Genomic DNA, 15,068 nt, shown 5'->3' with positions numbered 1-15,068 from the left:
AGAGAGACAGAAAGACTTCCCCTGGAGTTGACACCCTGAATTTGGACTTCTAGCCTACTTTACTGTGAGAAAATAAATTTCTCTTTGTTAAAGCCATCCACTTGCGGTATTTCTGTTATGGCAGCACTAGATAACTGAGACAGATGCTTGTACTTATCCGTTGCCGATTGAGTGCCGCTGATCCCTGGTTCTGGTGGCTTGAGCAGACTCTCTGCCACTCAGTTTCTCTCAGTGCAGAACCCGCTTGCGTCAGCCGAACCAGCCTGCAGGGTGCTGGTGCCTGCTAGGTAAAGTCTGGCAAATCCTCACTGCTTCTGAACTGTCTCTCCCTCCCCCTGACGCTCAGTCTGACTCCTTAACTTTATCTTTGATGTTCAGGGCCCCTAGATTATATGCAATTGAGTCACTTGCTTTTTTTGGGTCTTTAAGTGTCTGAGTACTCTGCCATCCTGGCCCCACTGCAAAACAAACTTTTTTTTGTTGTACTTCAGGTGAAAGTTTACAGAGAAAATTAGTTTTCCATTCAATAGTTTGCACATAAAGTGTTTCATGACCTTGGTTTCATTCCCCATAATGTGTCAGCACTCTCCCCATTTCCATCCTGGTTTCCCTGATTATCTACACCATCCCTTCTCATCTTATAATCAGTTGTTCTGAGGAGTAGTTCCTCTCAGGTGTTACTGTTTATCTTTTGTGCTCCTGTATTGTTTGGCTGGGAGGTGGTCTCCCGGAATAACTTCAATTTCCACGTCAGAAGGGTGTTTTAGGGCCATAACCTAGGGGCTTCCTCCGGTCTCTGTCAGACCAACAACAACAACAAAAAACCCAACTGGCGGCTGCGGAGTCCGTTCTCACAGTGAGATACAGGTTTATGAGGGCTGCGCCCCAGCACTAACTATCCGCCTCACCACCGGAAAGCCAGGCAGCACAGCAAACAGCCCCACCTACAAAGGCAGAGCAAGAAAAGAGATAAGCAGAACAAGGATAAAAATAAACCTGCAGGGACTCAGTTCTGACTCACAGTGACGCTACAGAAGGCAGAGAAGAACTCCGCCACAGGGTTCGCAAGCCCGTAAATCTTCACGGAAGCCACGGCCACATCCTTCCTCCCCGCCCAGCGGCTGGTGAGTTTAAGCCGCTGACCTTTCAGTCAGCAGCCAAGCGCTTAACCGCTGCACCACCAGGGCTCCTCAGAACGAAGACACCGAGGAGAAAAATGGAGGCTCCGGCCCTCTGCAAACCGAAACCACTCAGAAGACGACCGGCGGAGGACGCCGGACGCCGGCTTTAGGGACTCTCCCGAAGTCTCGCGGGATCTCGCTGTGTCTGGCGCTCCGGGGCAGGGTCTGGAGACATCTCGCGGGAGTTCGGGCGAGTGCTCGGCGGGGCGTTCGCTGCCCTCTGCGTGCCCAGGCGTCTCCCGTTCCCGGTGCTCGGGCCCCGCGGCGTCTGCGGGCGGGTGGGCGCCCTGGGAGCGGCCCGCGGGATGGGGCCGAGCCGGGTGCGGGCAGTCTTCTTTGATCTGGACAACACGCTCATCGACACTGCCGCGGCGAGCAGGAGCGCCACGTTAGAGGTAACGTCCTGGGGGCGCGTCCCTGGGCCGGTCAGCGCGCCCCACGCCCACCCGCGCCGCCCAGGCCTGTGTTCCCCTCCGCCCGCTCCCAGCCCGGGGGCTGCGCGCCACCGACCCCCGCCGCCGACTGCTGGGCCGGCCCCGCCGTCGGGAGCGGCCCGGAGGCCCTGGTCTCTCATCCCATGTGGGTGCCCACGCCCTGCTGTCTCTCGTCCTTCGAGGCCTCGGGAGGCTGTGGGTGCCCACGCCTGCCCCCGGGCCCGAGGAGCGGAAGGAGGGTGCAGCAGGCCCCCGCGTGGGGCGACCCCCTCCGACCCGGTGGCGTGGGTTTCTTGCCTGACTGCGCCCGGGTCTGGGACGCTGAGTTCTAAAAGTTTGTTCCAGCGCTCTTGGACCCGGAAAGATGTCGTTAAAAATTACCACGATGGGAGAAAGACGGCCACACTGGGACACACCAGGCGACGCTGGTGACCAGGCAGGTTTGTCCGGTCGGGGACAGTGCCTGCGTCAGGCTCTCTGTGACTGACCTCGCAGTAGGGTCGTCGCCCCGCGCGGCGTTGGGGGGACCTTGAGGAGACTCAGATGAGGCCCCTCGGTTTCTTGACCTAAGAATTTACACAACTGTCAGTGGCAAGCCTGGCCGCACACCCGGTTTCAGAGTCAACCGGAGAATCTTCTCCGCAGAAACCACTCTTGGGCCTCCGTACTGTGGGTGTGGCCCTCAGTGGGTTTCTGAGATGACACTCAGAGCAGAAGTCTGTACTCAGGGCTCCTCAAACTCCGGTCCCACGCTTGCTTTTCTTTCTCTAACTTCAGCGTCAAGGAGAAAATTAGTTAATTCTGAGAACTCCCAGTGTCCCATCAGTTTTTGTCTGCCTGGATATTCAGCCTCTTCATCCATTCTTGGTATGTTCCCCTCAGATTGCACCTTCAGGTCTGTCTCCTACTTAAAACACAAAAAAGAGAGCCTACTTTGAACCTTTCTTCCTCTGCTAGATGTTACCTGTCTTTCTTGACAGCTGTTTTCCTGGAGAAGTCTATACCATATGTCATGTATCTACCTCCTATTTATTCCTAAATCCATTGCAGCTTAGATTCTGTCTCTTTGCCACTCAAGTGAAATGGACTTACCAGGTCATTAGGAACTTCCTAAAGTGCTGGAATTAGTGGATATTTGTGTCTGTCTTAATGCTTTTGGAAACCGTGCTGGTTTAGTAGTTAAGTGCTACAGCTGCTAACCAAAGGGCTGGCAGTTCAAATCCACCATGTGCTCCTTGGAAACTCTATGGGGCAGCTTTACTCTGTCCTGTAGGGTCACTATGAGTCGGAATCGACTTGACGGCAGTGGGTTTGGTTTTTTGGTAATGCCTTTACTAGGGCATTGGACATTATTGACTGCCTTTGACCTCAGTGGCAGTGCCCTGTGCTACGTTGCCTCCAATATCTCTAGCTGCCTACAGTACATATTTACCTGTGTGTCCTGAGCAGGCAGGTCCAATGTGTTGCAATTAAATTCTTGTTTTCTTTATGCTGTAGGCCAAGAGTTCAGGTTTTAAAATCAGATAGGTTTGAGTTTAAACCACAGCTTTCCCCATGCCTAGCTAAAAGCACTGAACAAATTACTTAATCTAAGCCTCAAATCCTGATTGTAAAACTTGAATAGTGACAGTCCTCAGTGACCCTGTCAGGTAGGTTTAATAGAATGCATGGAAAGTACATAGCATCCATTGTCACTCAGTGAATTGTACCACCATGCACCCTGTCACCCAGTCCATTCTACTTATTGGCACATCATTCGTATTGGTCCCTTCCTTGCACATCTGCTGCCCTTCTTGTAATAAAAGCTGGCCTCTTATCTGGACTTTGGAGTGATTTTCTTACTTATCTCTAGGCTTACCACTTACCACATTCCTGCCACAGTGATGTTCCTAAAACACAGATCAGATTGTATTTTCTCCCTGGTCTTTACACCCTCACTTATATCAGCAGTGTATTTTGTTCATACCTCTTAATGCACTTGTCAAGTGGTATTACAATTAATTTTTGCAACTCAGATGACTGCAGCTAAACAGTAAGCGTCTTGAGGAGGCATAAACTTTTAGTCTGACACGTAATAAATGTGGAATGAATGCTGACTAAAAAAAAAAAAAAAATTTTTTTTTTTTTGCTGACTAGATGGATATAAATCCTGGCTTCCAGATTTCCAGTGTAATGGTTCTACTACTGCCATTTTTATAAATATCCTATGAAATGAGTATGATTGTATTGTGTATTTTTTATTATATAAGAGACACTTAATCACATAAGAATATACCACCACTCATAAATTTGGCCTATTCAAAAGCGACATCCTAGCTTTCTTAAATCATTCTGAAGGGAGAATAGAAGAAGGGAAAGGTTCAGCCACAGCCTTGGGCTTGGAGAGAAGGGGTTATAGACTGATTCTATAGATCAATTTTAGTGTTTTTTTTTTTTAATCACCTGGGAAGGTTGTTTCTCTGCACCCTTTTCAGGCCTGTCTTTCAGTATCACTACTTGCGGCTCTGCAGAAGAAAGACCTGGTGATCTGCTTCCGTAAATATTACAGCCAAGAAAACCCTATGGGGCAGTTCTCTGTCACATGGAGTTGCTATGAGTTGATTCGGTGCCTAACAACAACTCAAGAACCCTTCTACAGAACTTAGGGTTTCTCAGTCAACAAAGCAGAAAAGACCTCTGCATTTGTGAGTTTATTTACTAGTGGGGATGTCGTGAACATGAAAAATGGATTTATAGATGTGCTAGAAAAAGTGAAGGGGGGCAATGAGTTGCAATTTTAAATAGGTTGGTCAAGTTAGGCCTCACTGAGGAGGTGATATTTGAGCAAAGACTGGAGCTAAAAATAACAGGAAGGCTGCTGGAATTGTTAGGCTGCATACAGACAATCCTCCTATTATGTGAGCTTGTGTTTTTATTCTTTTTTTTTAATTGTGAAAATATACATTCCAAAACAGTTACCAATACAACAACTTCCACATTTACAATTCATTGACATTAAATTTCTCTTGTTATGCCACTGTTATCGCTGTCTTTTTCCAACATATTTTACCATCATTAACATAAACTCAGTGCCTCCCAAACAAAAATTCCCCTTTTTCCCCCTTCCTCCCACTCCTGGTAGCCATTAATAATCCTTAAATTTTGTATATTATTTCATATAAATGAGATTATACAGGGTTTGTCCTTTTGCAACTGACTTATTTGCTGAACATAAAGTTTTTAAGTTTCATCCATGTTGTGACATGTATTAGAACTTCATTTCTTGTCATGGCTATGCAATAGTCCATTGTGTGTATATACCACATTTTGTTTATCCATTCCTCTCTTGATAGATATTTCAGTTGTTCCTACCTTTTGGCTGTTGTGAGAAGTGTAGCAGTGAACATTGGTGTAGAGGTTTCTTTTTGTGTTCCTGCCTTCACGTTTTTTGGGTTTATACCTGGAATTGGAATCGCTGGGTCGTATGGTAGTTCTGTGTTCAACTTTTTGAGGAACCTCCAAACTGTATTCCTCAGTGGCTGCACCATTGTACGTTTCCACCAGCAATGGATGAAGAGTCTATTTTCTCCACAACCTGTTATTTTCCATTTTTTTGATCATTACCATTCTAATGGGGTGAGGTGATATCTGTCTCATTGTGATTTTGATTTGCATCTCCTTAATGGCTAGTGGGTTGGTTTTTTTTTTTTTAATGGCTAATGATGTAGAGCATCTTTTCAAGTGCTTCTTGGCCATTTGAATGTCCTCTTTGGTGAAGAGCTTGCGTTTTTTATTTAGAATTCAGCTGTTTCACATCCAAATAATTGGTATTCAGAAAATATTTTTCTAAATCACAGTTTTATAAAGTAGTATGTGGTTCCCAAGCTAGCCCTCGAAGATTTTTTTAAATCACAATTCACTAAACTTTTTTTGTAGTATTAACTGTAGTTCTGGGTTCAGGAAGTAGAAGGTAGAAGAGTAGAGTTCCCTTTTTGTGTGTCTTCAGGTATAGCCTTAGAGTTTGAAGTAGATGAAGTTTGAATTTATGTCTACAAATCTATCCCCCATTTTTCACTATCTTAGGTCTCCTTTTCTCATGTCTGTAGTTGCCTGGTAGACTCATTCTACTCTGAATCCTTTGCAAGCCTACCTTACCCCAGGCACAAAATGTCATAGCACCACCAAGTTTGAGATCTTGTTCCTGCATTCCCAAATCAGTCAAAACTCCCATTCTCTCTGCAGGGTTTGGAGAGTCTGTATGTGAATGACTAATAGATTTTTTGCCAAAGATGTTAATTTTATTAAAATGGTACTTGTTAACCCAAATTAATCTGTAATTAGTTGTAATGGGGAAGTTAATTTAGGGGTGGATGGGAAAAAATTTCGAAACTTGGGAACAGTATGCCGCCCCTTTACAAGAATCTCTTCTTTAAAGTGGGCTAGTTCTCCTTTTTCAATTTCTCCCTCCCTTCGCTTTTGAATACACAGATTTCCTCCGAACACCAAAAATGAGCTCAATGTATAGCCAATTGCAGTAACAAGAAATTGGCTCTTTTTTGGGTACTCTGTTTAGTCGTGAGCCAGCTCCCACTTGAGCTTAAGTACTATGGAGTCCTAAGGGCACATGTCCTTTTACCGTGTAGCACTGAGGCTGCTAACATTTTTGATGCCCTTCCTGTAGCTCAAGAAGAATTCAATTGATGTTGCTAGAAAAGATGGTGAGATAACCATAAAACCCACCCAGTGCCGTCGAGTCAATTCTGACTCATAGCGACCCTATAGGACAGAGTGGAACTGCCCCATAGAGTTTCCAAGGAGCACCTGGCAGATTCGAACTGCCGACCCGTTGATTAGCAGCCATAACACTTAAGCACTATGCCACCAGAGATAACCATAGGGGTTGAAATAACTTACTGATTGTTCATGCTGTTTTTTCTGTCTGGAGTGATTATGGCTGCTAACCAAAAGGTCAGGGGCTTGAACCCACCAGTCACTCCGTGGTAGAAAGATACGGCAGCCTGCTTCCGCAAAGATTTACAGCCTTAGGAAACCAATGGGGCAGTTCTACTCTGTGTAGGGTCACTCTGAGTTGAAATCAACTCAACGGCAGTGGGTTTTAGTTTTGGTGTAGAGTGAGTATATCCTCTTGCCCATCCCCACCAACCAACTTGTCCGTTTGGTAACTCCTTGGTTTAAATGTTAGTTCCTCTGTGAGACTTCACCTAAATACTCTGCAGAACTATGTGTTCCTTCAGTTTTCTTTCCACAGTTCATGTTCACATGACTGTCGTTGCACTTTACCCAGCGTTTTATGGTGATTGTTTTCCCCACCAGGTGATGCCCCTAGGACAAGGAAACAAATATCCAGCACCTAATACAGTAGTGTAAAGGCAGGCTAGTGGGTTTGGAAGTAGTCTGGTATGGATTAAAATCTTAGTTCTTGCAGTTTTTATTATTTGGCTTTGGGCAGGTTGACAATTCTGACCTTCTATTTTCTCATCACTGCGAGAAACTCTCTTAGATAGTTGTAGAAAAAGGTTAGAAGTAGCATATATGAATATTTGGTGAAATGCTTGTCACATTAGGGTCCTTAATAAATGTTAGAAACCGGTCAGATGGGTAAGAACCTAATGTAATAAAAGCCAAGATAAAGAGCTGTGGTAATACGGGAGCGAGATTGCTTAATTCTGACGAAGGATTCTGAGAAAACATAACAAAGAAGGTGACTCAGAACATCTTCATTTTTTTTTTTTTTTTTAATCTGAAAAACTAGGCTTGGTCATTAAATCTCTGAAAGCACAATACATGATTGATTCTATTAGAGTTGTAGAGACATGTTTGTAAAAGTACAGAATTGGCTTCCATTTTGTGTGGTGGTCAGTTTAGGCCTTCAAAATGTGAAGTGGTTGTAGCTGAGAAAAGGTTAGATGAATTAGAGTTATTTTTTCTGGGAAGAGTGTAAGTAAGTTCTGAAATTTAAAATGCTTTACAAAATATAAGCACAAGTTTTATTTTCATGACTTCATGACCAGAATGAAAGATAGTGGATTTAAACTGCTGAATGAAGGTTTTTTATTAGCTATGTGTGAAAAATCTTCATGGACTAGAAATGATAAAAAAAAAAAAAAAAAAAATGAGTTGTCTAGAGAGGTTGTGAAATCTTCACTTTGGTATTCTTTAAAAATAAGGCCAGTTCCCACCAGAAATGGTGTGGTAATAGAGAGCTGCTTTGAGACAGAGAAGTGGAATTTGAATCTCTTAACCACCTTCTCTAGGATCACAACTTCTTAGGACGTGAGTATTAAAGCCATGAAATGTGTTAATGGAGTTATTTTCCTTTATTTAGGTGATAAAACTCTTACAATCAAAATATCATTACAAAGAAGAGGCTAAAATCATCTGTGATAAAGTCGAAGTTAGACTCAGCAAGGAATGTTTTTATCCTTCCAATACATGCATTACTGATCTAAGGACTTCATATTGGGAAGACGCTATCCAGGAAACAAAGGGTGGTGCGGCCAATAGGAAATTGGCTGAAGAATGTTATTTTCTGTGGAAATCTACACGTTTACAGCATATGACACTGGCAGAAGGTGTCAAAGCCATGCTCGCTGAGCTTCGAAAGGAGGTCCACCTACTTCTGTTAACTAATGGAGACAGACAGACCCAGAGAGAGAAGATTGAGGCTTGTGCCTGTCAGCCCTATTTTGATGCCATTGTTGTCGGTGGAGAGCAGAAAGAGGAGAAACCGTCACCTTCCATATTTTACTACTGCTGTGATCTCCTCGGAGTACAGCCTGGGGACTGTGTGATGGTTGGTGACACACTAGAAACAGATATACAAGGAGGCCTCAACGCAGGACTGAAAGCAACCGTCTGGATAAATAAAAACAGAATAGTGCCACAGAAGTCATCCCCTGTGCCCCATTATATCATTTCTTCTGTGCTAGACTTACCTGCTGTCTTGCAAAGTATAGACTGCAAAGTCAGTGTATCAGATTAAGGTACCTAAAAAGCCATGAGTAAGAATTTTTGAGTCAAATTACAGACTTTGAACTAAGGAAAGTTGAGACATTCCGTCTACTATGGCCCAATTCTACAAATAATTATACTCTTCTAAAATCATGATTTAATATGAGTCAGAATCCACTCGATGGCACTGGGTTTAGTTCTTTTGGTTTATTGCTTTTAAGTTTTGACAGCCAACCATTGACTGGTTTTTATATCTGAAAATCCAGATTGCATTAATACAGGTTACTTTTATTAGTATACACTCGTCCAGAAAACTTGAGAAAATACTTTTGTTAGTTTGAGACTTGAGATGTTTAAACTGTTTCATTCATCTTTTAGCATTTTGTCTGCATGAAGGTACCAAACAGGATAGCTTACACATGGATGTACAGGCATAGATTTTATGTTCTGGCTTAAAAGTTGTCAGGTGCTGTTGAGTTGGCTCTGACTCATAGTGACCTTACTTGTAATAGAGGGAAATGCTGCCCAGTCCTGCGCTGTTCTCACAATCATAAACTATGTTTAAACCCATTGTTGTAGCCACTGTGTCAGTCCATCTCATTGAAGGTCTTTTTCAGTGACCCTGTACTTTAACAAGCATGATGTCCTTCTCCAGTGATTCCCTCCCACCCCCACCCCAATGACGTGTCCAAAGTATTTGAGACGAAGGCCATCTTTGCTTCTAAGGAGCATTCTGGCTGTACTTCCTTCAGGAGTGATTTGTTCAATCTTTTGGCGGTCCATGGTATATTCAGTATTCTGCACCAACACCACAATTTGATGAATCAATTCTTCTTTGGATTTCCTTTTTCGGTTTCCAGCTTTCTCGTGCATATGAAGCGATTGGAAAAACCATGTCTTGGGTCAGATGCAACTTAATTATCAAAGTGACATCTTTGTTTTTTAAGATTTTAAAGAGGTCTTTTGCTGCAGATTTGCCCAACGCAATGTGTCGTTGATTTCACTGCCGCTTCTGTGGGCATTGATTATTGATCCAAGTAGAATGAAATCCTTGACTCCAGTTTCTTCACCATTTATCATGATATTTGTGGGCCAGTTGTGAGGACTTTTGTTTTCTTCACGTTCATTTAAAAATACTTAGATACACAAAGACATACATATAGTAGAGATTTATTGGAGTAAATGGGATCTAGTTAATATGAAATAAGTACTAAGTCACATGCAAATCTAGGCATTTTATGGTTAAATTACATTTCTTAAAAATGTATAAACAATATTTTTGCCTACTTTAAATTTATACTTATATGAGGAAGCCCTGGTGCCATGGTGCTTAAACTATGACTGCTAACCAAAACGTCGGCAGTTTGAATCCAGCAGGCGCTCCTTGGAAATCATACGGGAAATCTACTCTGTCCTATAGGGTGCTATGAGTCGGAATTGACCTGACAGCAACAGGTTTTTTTTTTTTTTTTTTTATTCTCTTAAGAATTTAATTTTTCTCCATGATTTTTTTCTCTCTTCTCTTTTTCTGTGTATACATGACAGGAGCCCTTGTGGCGCAGTGGTTAAGAGCTATGGCTGCTAACCAAAAGGTCAGCAGTTAAGTTCTACCAGTCACTCCTTGGAAATCCTATAGGGCAGTTCTACTCTGTCCTATTGGGTCACTATGAGTCAGAATTGACTCAACGGCAACAGGTTTGTTTGTTCGTTTGTTTTTTAGTATACATAACAGAACCTTCAGTAAAAAAAAAAAAAAAAAACTGTTAAAATCAACATGTGCTCCTTTTCCATGACATTTTGAACTCTGTCTAGGGTGAGCATGTAGCTTCCTGGTAGTCTTTACCTCTTTTGAAAGTATTTTTACTTTCTTTTCCTAGGTACATAGTGGGGTTGAGGGGAATAGACTGTCTTGCTGAGGGTAAGTGCAAGCCACATGGCGCTAGAAGTAACTTGTCCTGTGGATCCGTGAGAGGGGAATTGCCTTGGTGCACCCTCATAGGATGAAAACTAATCAATTTACTTTTGCTATGAACCATTTCCAGTACCATTTTAATACACTGGTGACTCCTCTTAGAGTTACCGTCTGACTTATATCTCCTGTTTTTCACATTTTCAAAAATATATCTTTGTTCACAGATTTCTGTATTTAATTTAGTTTGAGCTTAATGGCAGAGTATCTTGCAACCAGAAAAGATTTATCTCCAGACCATTAGGATAGGCAATCTCATGACTTCACCAACCGAACTTGGAGTAAAATGGTTAATCAAGAACAAAAATAATAATATGCTTTGAGGTTTGTGTGTTTTGCCGATAAGAAACTACTAATGTAAAATGTTAGACTCTACGTTGGGATATGTAATAGGTATGACCCTTTCGAGATCAATACACAGAATCAGGTTCTAGATCATGCCTGTCAGTGAACTTAATTTTTTTTAACCAGTTGTTTTCTGTATACTGCCAAGAACAGGATCTCTGCCATTGTATGATTGCCCTGTTGGACTTATTTCTCACTCTTGATTTTAAAAGATGTAATGGTGCTCTTGACTGTCCCAGGGTGCTGTTGCTCTGAAGCTGAAAATTTGTGAGTGGGGTACGTTTGTGTCTAGTTTGAGGTACGGTGCCCGTGTGACCTCAATTATATTTTAGGTATTTGAAAATCGTTCAGTTGGAGGATTCTGACGTAAAAGTAATCATTTGCCTGATTTCTCTAATAGATTGATTTGTGTTGCTGAGAGGTTGTCCTTTTAGCAATCCCACTAGATGGATGTAGAAGGCTTCACTTCGTTATACTAATTGGTGAATTTAGGTTCTCCTAGATCATGGTGCAAATCTCAACAAGATAGTGCCTAGGATATTAAGTCAGCAGTTCTTCAGCAAAAGTTATCTAGGAAAGAAATGAATTGCTTTATTTTTACAGTTTTTATTCTCTACAGTGCAGTAATGCAATATTACACTCCATTTGCAACCTTCCTTGGGGAAAACGTTTTTGATTTTCTGCCTTCTGAGTGGAATGTTACAGAAGACTGTGTTTTAAAAAAATCTTGGCATAGGTCTATGATTTGATTAGTGATGTGTTTGTTTTAAAATAATCTTCCTTAAAAATAAAAATTAAAAAAATGATAATGACAGTGTTTTGTCGTCTTTATTTTTTCATAGTTTTCCCATGCACTGTCCGGTGGCTATCCCAAACATTGCAGTTATGGAGGCTGTCCTTGAGTAGACGGAGTGGGCATTGTATGCATTATACTGACACGGAGACCTGTGTGTTCTGATCATAGCACACGTCCACTCACTGTCTCACAAATTAGTCATCAAAATGATATCTTTGCCTTTTAAGATTTTTAAGAGATTTTTTGCTGCATATTTGCCCGATGCAACATCGTTGATTGCTCGACTGCTGCATCCATGGACATTGATTATTGATCCAAGTAGAATGAAACCCTTGACAACTTAATATTTTTTTCATTTATTATGATGTTGCTTATTCATCCAGTTGTGAGAATTTTCATTTTGTTTATGTTCAGGTGTAATCCTTATTGAAGGTTGTATAGTCTTTTACTTTTATCAGTAATTGATTCAAGCTGTCTTTATTACCAGCAAGCAAGGTTATGTCATCTGCATATCACAGGTTGTTAATAAGTCTTCTCCAATCCTAATGCTGCGTTCTTTGTGTAGCCCAGCATCTGGGATTATTTGTTCAGCATACATATTAGTGAGGTGAAAGGATACAACGCTGCCACACACCTTTTCAATTTCAAGGGAAGGTCAGTATAGTTACAGAGAGCCTTAGCCCTTGCTCCCGTCCAGACTGGTTGGCCTCTACCCAGTGCCTATCACCATTGTGATTGTCTTTTCCTCTTCTGTGGGATTTCCTGTTTTTTGTGCCCTGTGAATTCCCTTTTTTGATTTCCATTTTTCTCGTGGTATGCATCCTTAAGTACATTCCTAATGAATGTATGTAGGAGGTAAAATTTTTGAGATTCTAAATGTCTGAAAATACTTTTATTCTACTCTTCCAGCATTGAAAGTTTAACAGCATATGTAGTTGGATATAATTTTCTTTCAGAATTTAATTACTCTCTGGTCTTCTAGCAGCCGTTTATATATGACCAGTTTCTTTTTCTTTCTTGGTTCTTAGAACCTTATTTTTCCCCAGTGGTCCATGATGGTGTGCTTTCACAATGGTATGCTCTCATTCTATATGCTAGGCACTCTGAACCTTTCAACCGAAACTATGTTCTTCAGTTCTAGGAAATGTAATTACTAAATGTAATTGCCTCCCCTCCATTTTTCTGCTTTCTCTTTCTGGAACTCCTGTTCAGAAGTTGAACCTTATCTACTGATGTTCCAATTTGTTTTCTCTTTTCTGTCCTATTTTCCATCTCTGTTATTTTGTTCCACTTTTCTTGAGATTTCTTCAGCTTTATCTACCATCTTCCAGTCCTCTATTGATTTTTTTCTTTTCCTGCTATTGAGTTTTTTAATTTTTAAGAGCTTTAGATTTTTTTGTTTTCTATATGTTCTTTTAAAACAACATTCTGTTCTTTTATGAATGAAATATCATCTCTCTAAAGAATTTTTTTTTTTAAGTTTTGAAGAAGCCACTGAATCCAATTGTAAAAACAGGTTGGGGACAATGTCTGACCTCCTCTAACTTCACCAGGGGAGGAAGAATCAAGATCAACAGCCCAAGGCTGATTTCTGTGAGGCAGAGATCAGACATGCCTTCTGTCTCCACCATCTTTACTAACTCTGGCACCAGCCGACCCTCCCACAGCACTCTTTACTTCTCTGCTGGGTTTGATAATTCATTTCACTGGCCACGCAGAACTCACAGACCATACTCATGATTATGGGGTTTATTAGGGAAGTAATAGGTTACAGTTCAGGCTCAGGAACACTCAGGATACAGCTCTTCCATCAGGACAGCCTCTTCCCAGCCATGCTCGCAGGCACACCTCTCCTTGGGCCCAGGCCTCTCCCAAAGGCACTCAGCTTTCTCTCTTGTGGGCTTCCAGCCCACTGTGCTGTCTCCTGCTGCTGGACCTCTGCTGTGGGGTCTTTTCTGCCACCACTTTTCACCATCTTTAGGGTTATACCTCACTCACTCACTTTCTCTTAGTCTTCTGTTTCCAGGAGCTTCTTAGCGCAGGGATCCCACGTCCAAAGAATGTGCTGGCTCCTGGCTGTTCCCCCTTGGTGGTGGTGGAATCTTCTTTCCGCCTCTGGGGTGGCTCATTTCCAACCCAGCCGGATGGCAAAACTGAACAGTCACATTGGTGGGTGATTACCCTATCACACAGTCCTGCCCAATCATATGGGTAGGAGTTACAATACCATGGTGAGAAAGGCCACACAAAATGTAATCTATCATGCCACACCAATATTTAAGTTGCACAGATCGGTGTATTTGGGTTTATTTGTTTATACTAAAGAAGGGGCAGCCATGCATCAGGTTGCAGTAGGGGCAAGATCTAGGGATTCATTTGCATCTTGAACACTTCACCCTGTCCTCTTTAATTCAGCTTCCCCTTCTCCCTAAGAACTAAAGAGTTTGGTGGTGTCAGGGCCCAAACCTTTGGAGGAGTCTGCTGTGTAACTCATCCTTTCTCAGCTTTCCCTGCTGCTGGCCCAGACTGAGCTTTCTTGGGTCTATGAAATCCTTTGCCACTTGTCCACATGCCTGCTAGCTTCCAAAATTTTGTTGTCGTTGATGCATGGTCCGTGTGTGTGTGTGTGTGTGTTTGTCTGTGTGGTTTGAGGTAGAAACAACATTAGAGGTGTATTTCCATCTACTGCCTTAACTTGTAAGCTACTCTTTTTATTTTGTGTTCACTGTTGTCAGGTGGCTCATGGACATTACCCATGGCTTGATAAACACTTCTTATTTGAAGTGGAGATTTACAGCATGCTTGCAGCTTCTTTTTTTTTTTTTTCTCAATTAAAAAGAATAATATATTCAGCTTCTTTCCTAAAGTCTCTTTCCCAACTTTCTATGACACTTTGGCTTGAATCCCATCATCGTGGTGGGCCTCATTATTGCCCCGTGTTTCTGAATTTTCAGCATTACTTGGACATAGACATTTATTTTGATTGACATGCTTGCACAGTCTTACTGAATAGAATAGTCTTTGGTCAACATCAGCAACTCTGTTCCTGTGATCACATATACTCTTAGATTTTTTAAGTGAAAATCCATCAGATTTGGACAAATTGGATGTATAGTTTTAAAAAATTAACTTACTCCTCCCAATAGGGCTAAAATTTAGCCAGAATGACACTTTTTTTTAAAACTAGTATTCACGTATATGACAATACAGTTATTTCCACTGGATTTCTTAGAAGATATTGTATCCCCTTCTCCTGGGGAGTCAGCTTGTGCTACTATGGATAAGATCCTTAACTCAAAAATTTAAAAAGTGTCAAGATAAAATGGCTTTAACCACCAGACAACTTAGGAAAAGCTAACTCAGTAATCAAAGGAGTTCCTGTTTAAAATTAT

General features: G+C 41.9%; 1 protein-coding gene across 1 annotated transcript; it reads left to right on the top strand.

The window, feature by feature from the left end:
- The first annotated feature begins 1,001 nt into the window (after positions 1-1,001).
- NANP (N-acetylneuraminic acid phosphatase) lies at positions 1,002-12,508 on the top strand. The gene is made up of 2 exons (XM_049869630.1): positions 1,002-1,576; positions 7,941-12,508. The coding sequence occupies exons 1-2, from the start codon at positions 1,487-1,489 to the stop codon at positions 8,595-8,597; spliced, it is 747 nt and encodes a 248-aa protein (XP_049725587.1). The 5' UTR covers positions 1,002-1,486; the 3' UTR covers positions 8,598-12,508.
- The last annotated feature ends 2,560 nt before the right edge of the window (positions 12,509-15,068 follow it).

Source organism: Elephas maximus, chromosome 25 (genome assembly GCF_024166365.1).
Source record: "Elephas maximus indicus isolate mEleMax1 chromosome 25, mEleMax1 primary haplotype, whole genome shotgun sequence".
NCBI lineage: Eukaryota > Metazoa > Chordata > Mammalia > Proboscidea > Elephantidae > Elephas > Elephas maximus.
This window is presented reverse-complemented; position numbering and strand designations above follow the sequence as displayed.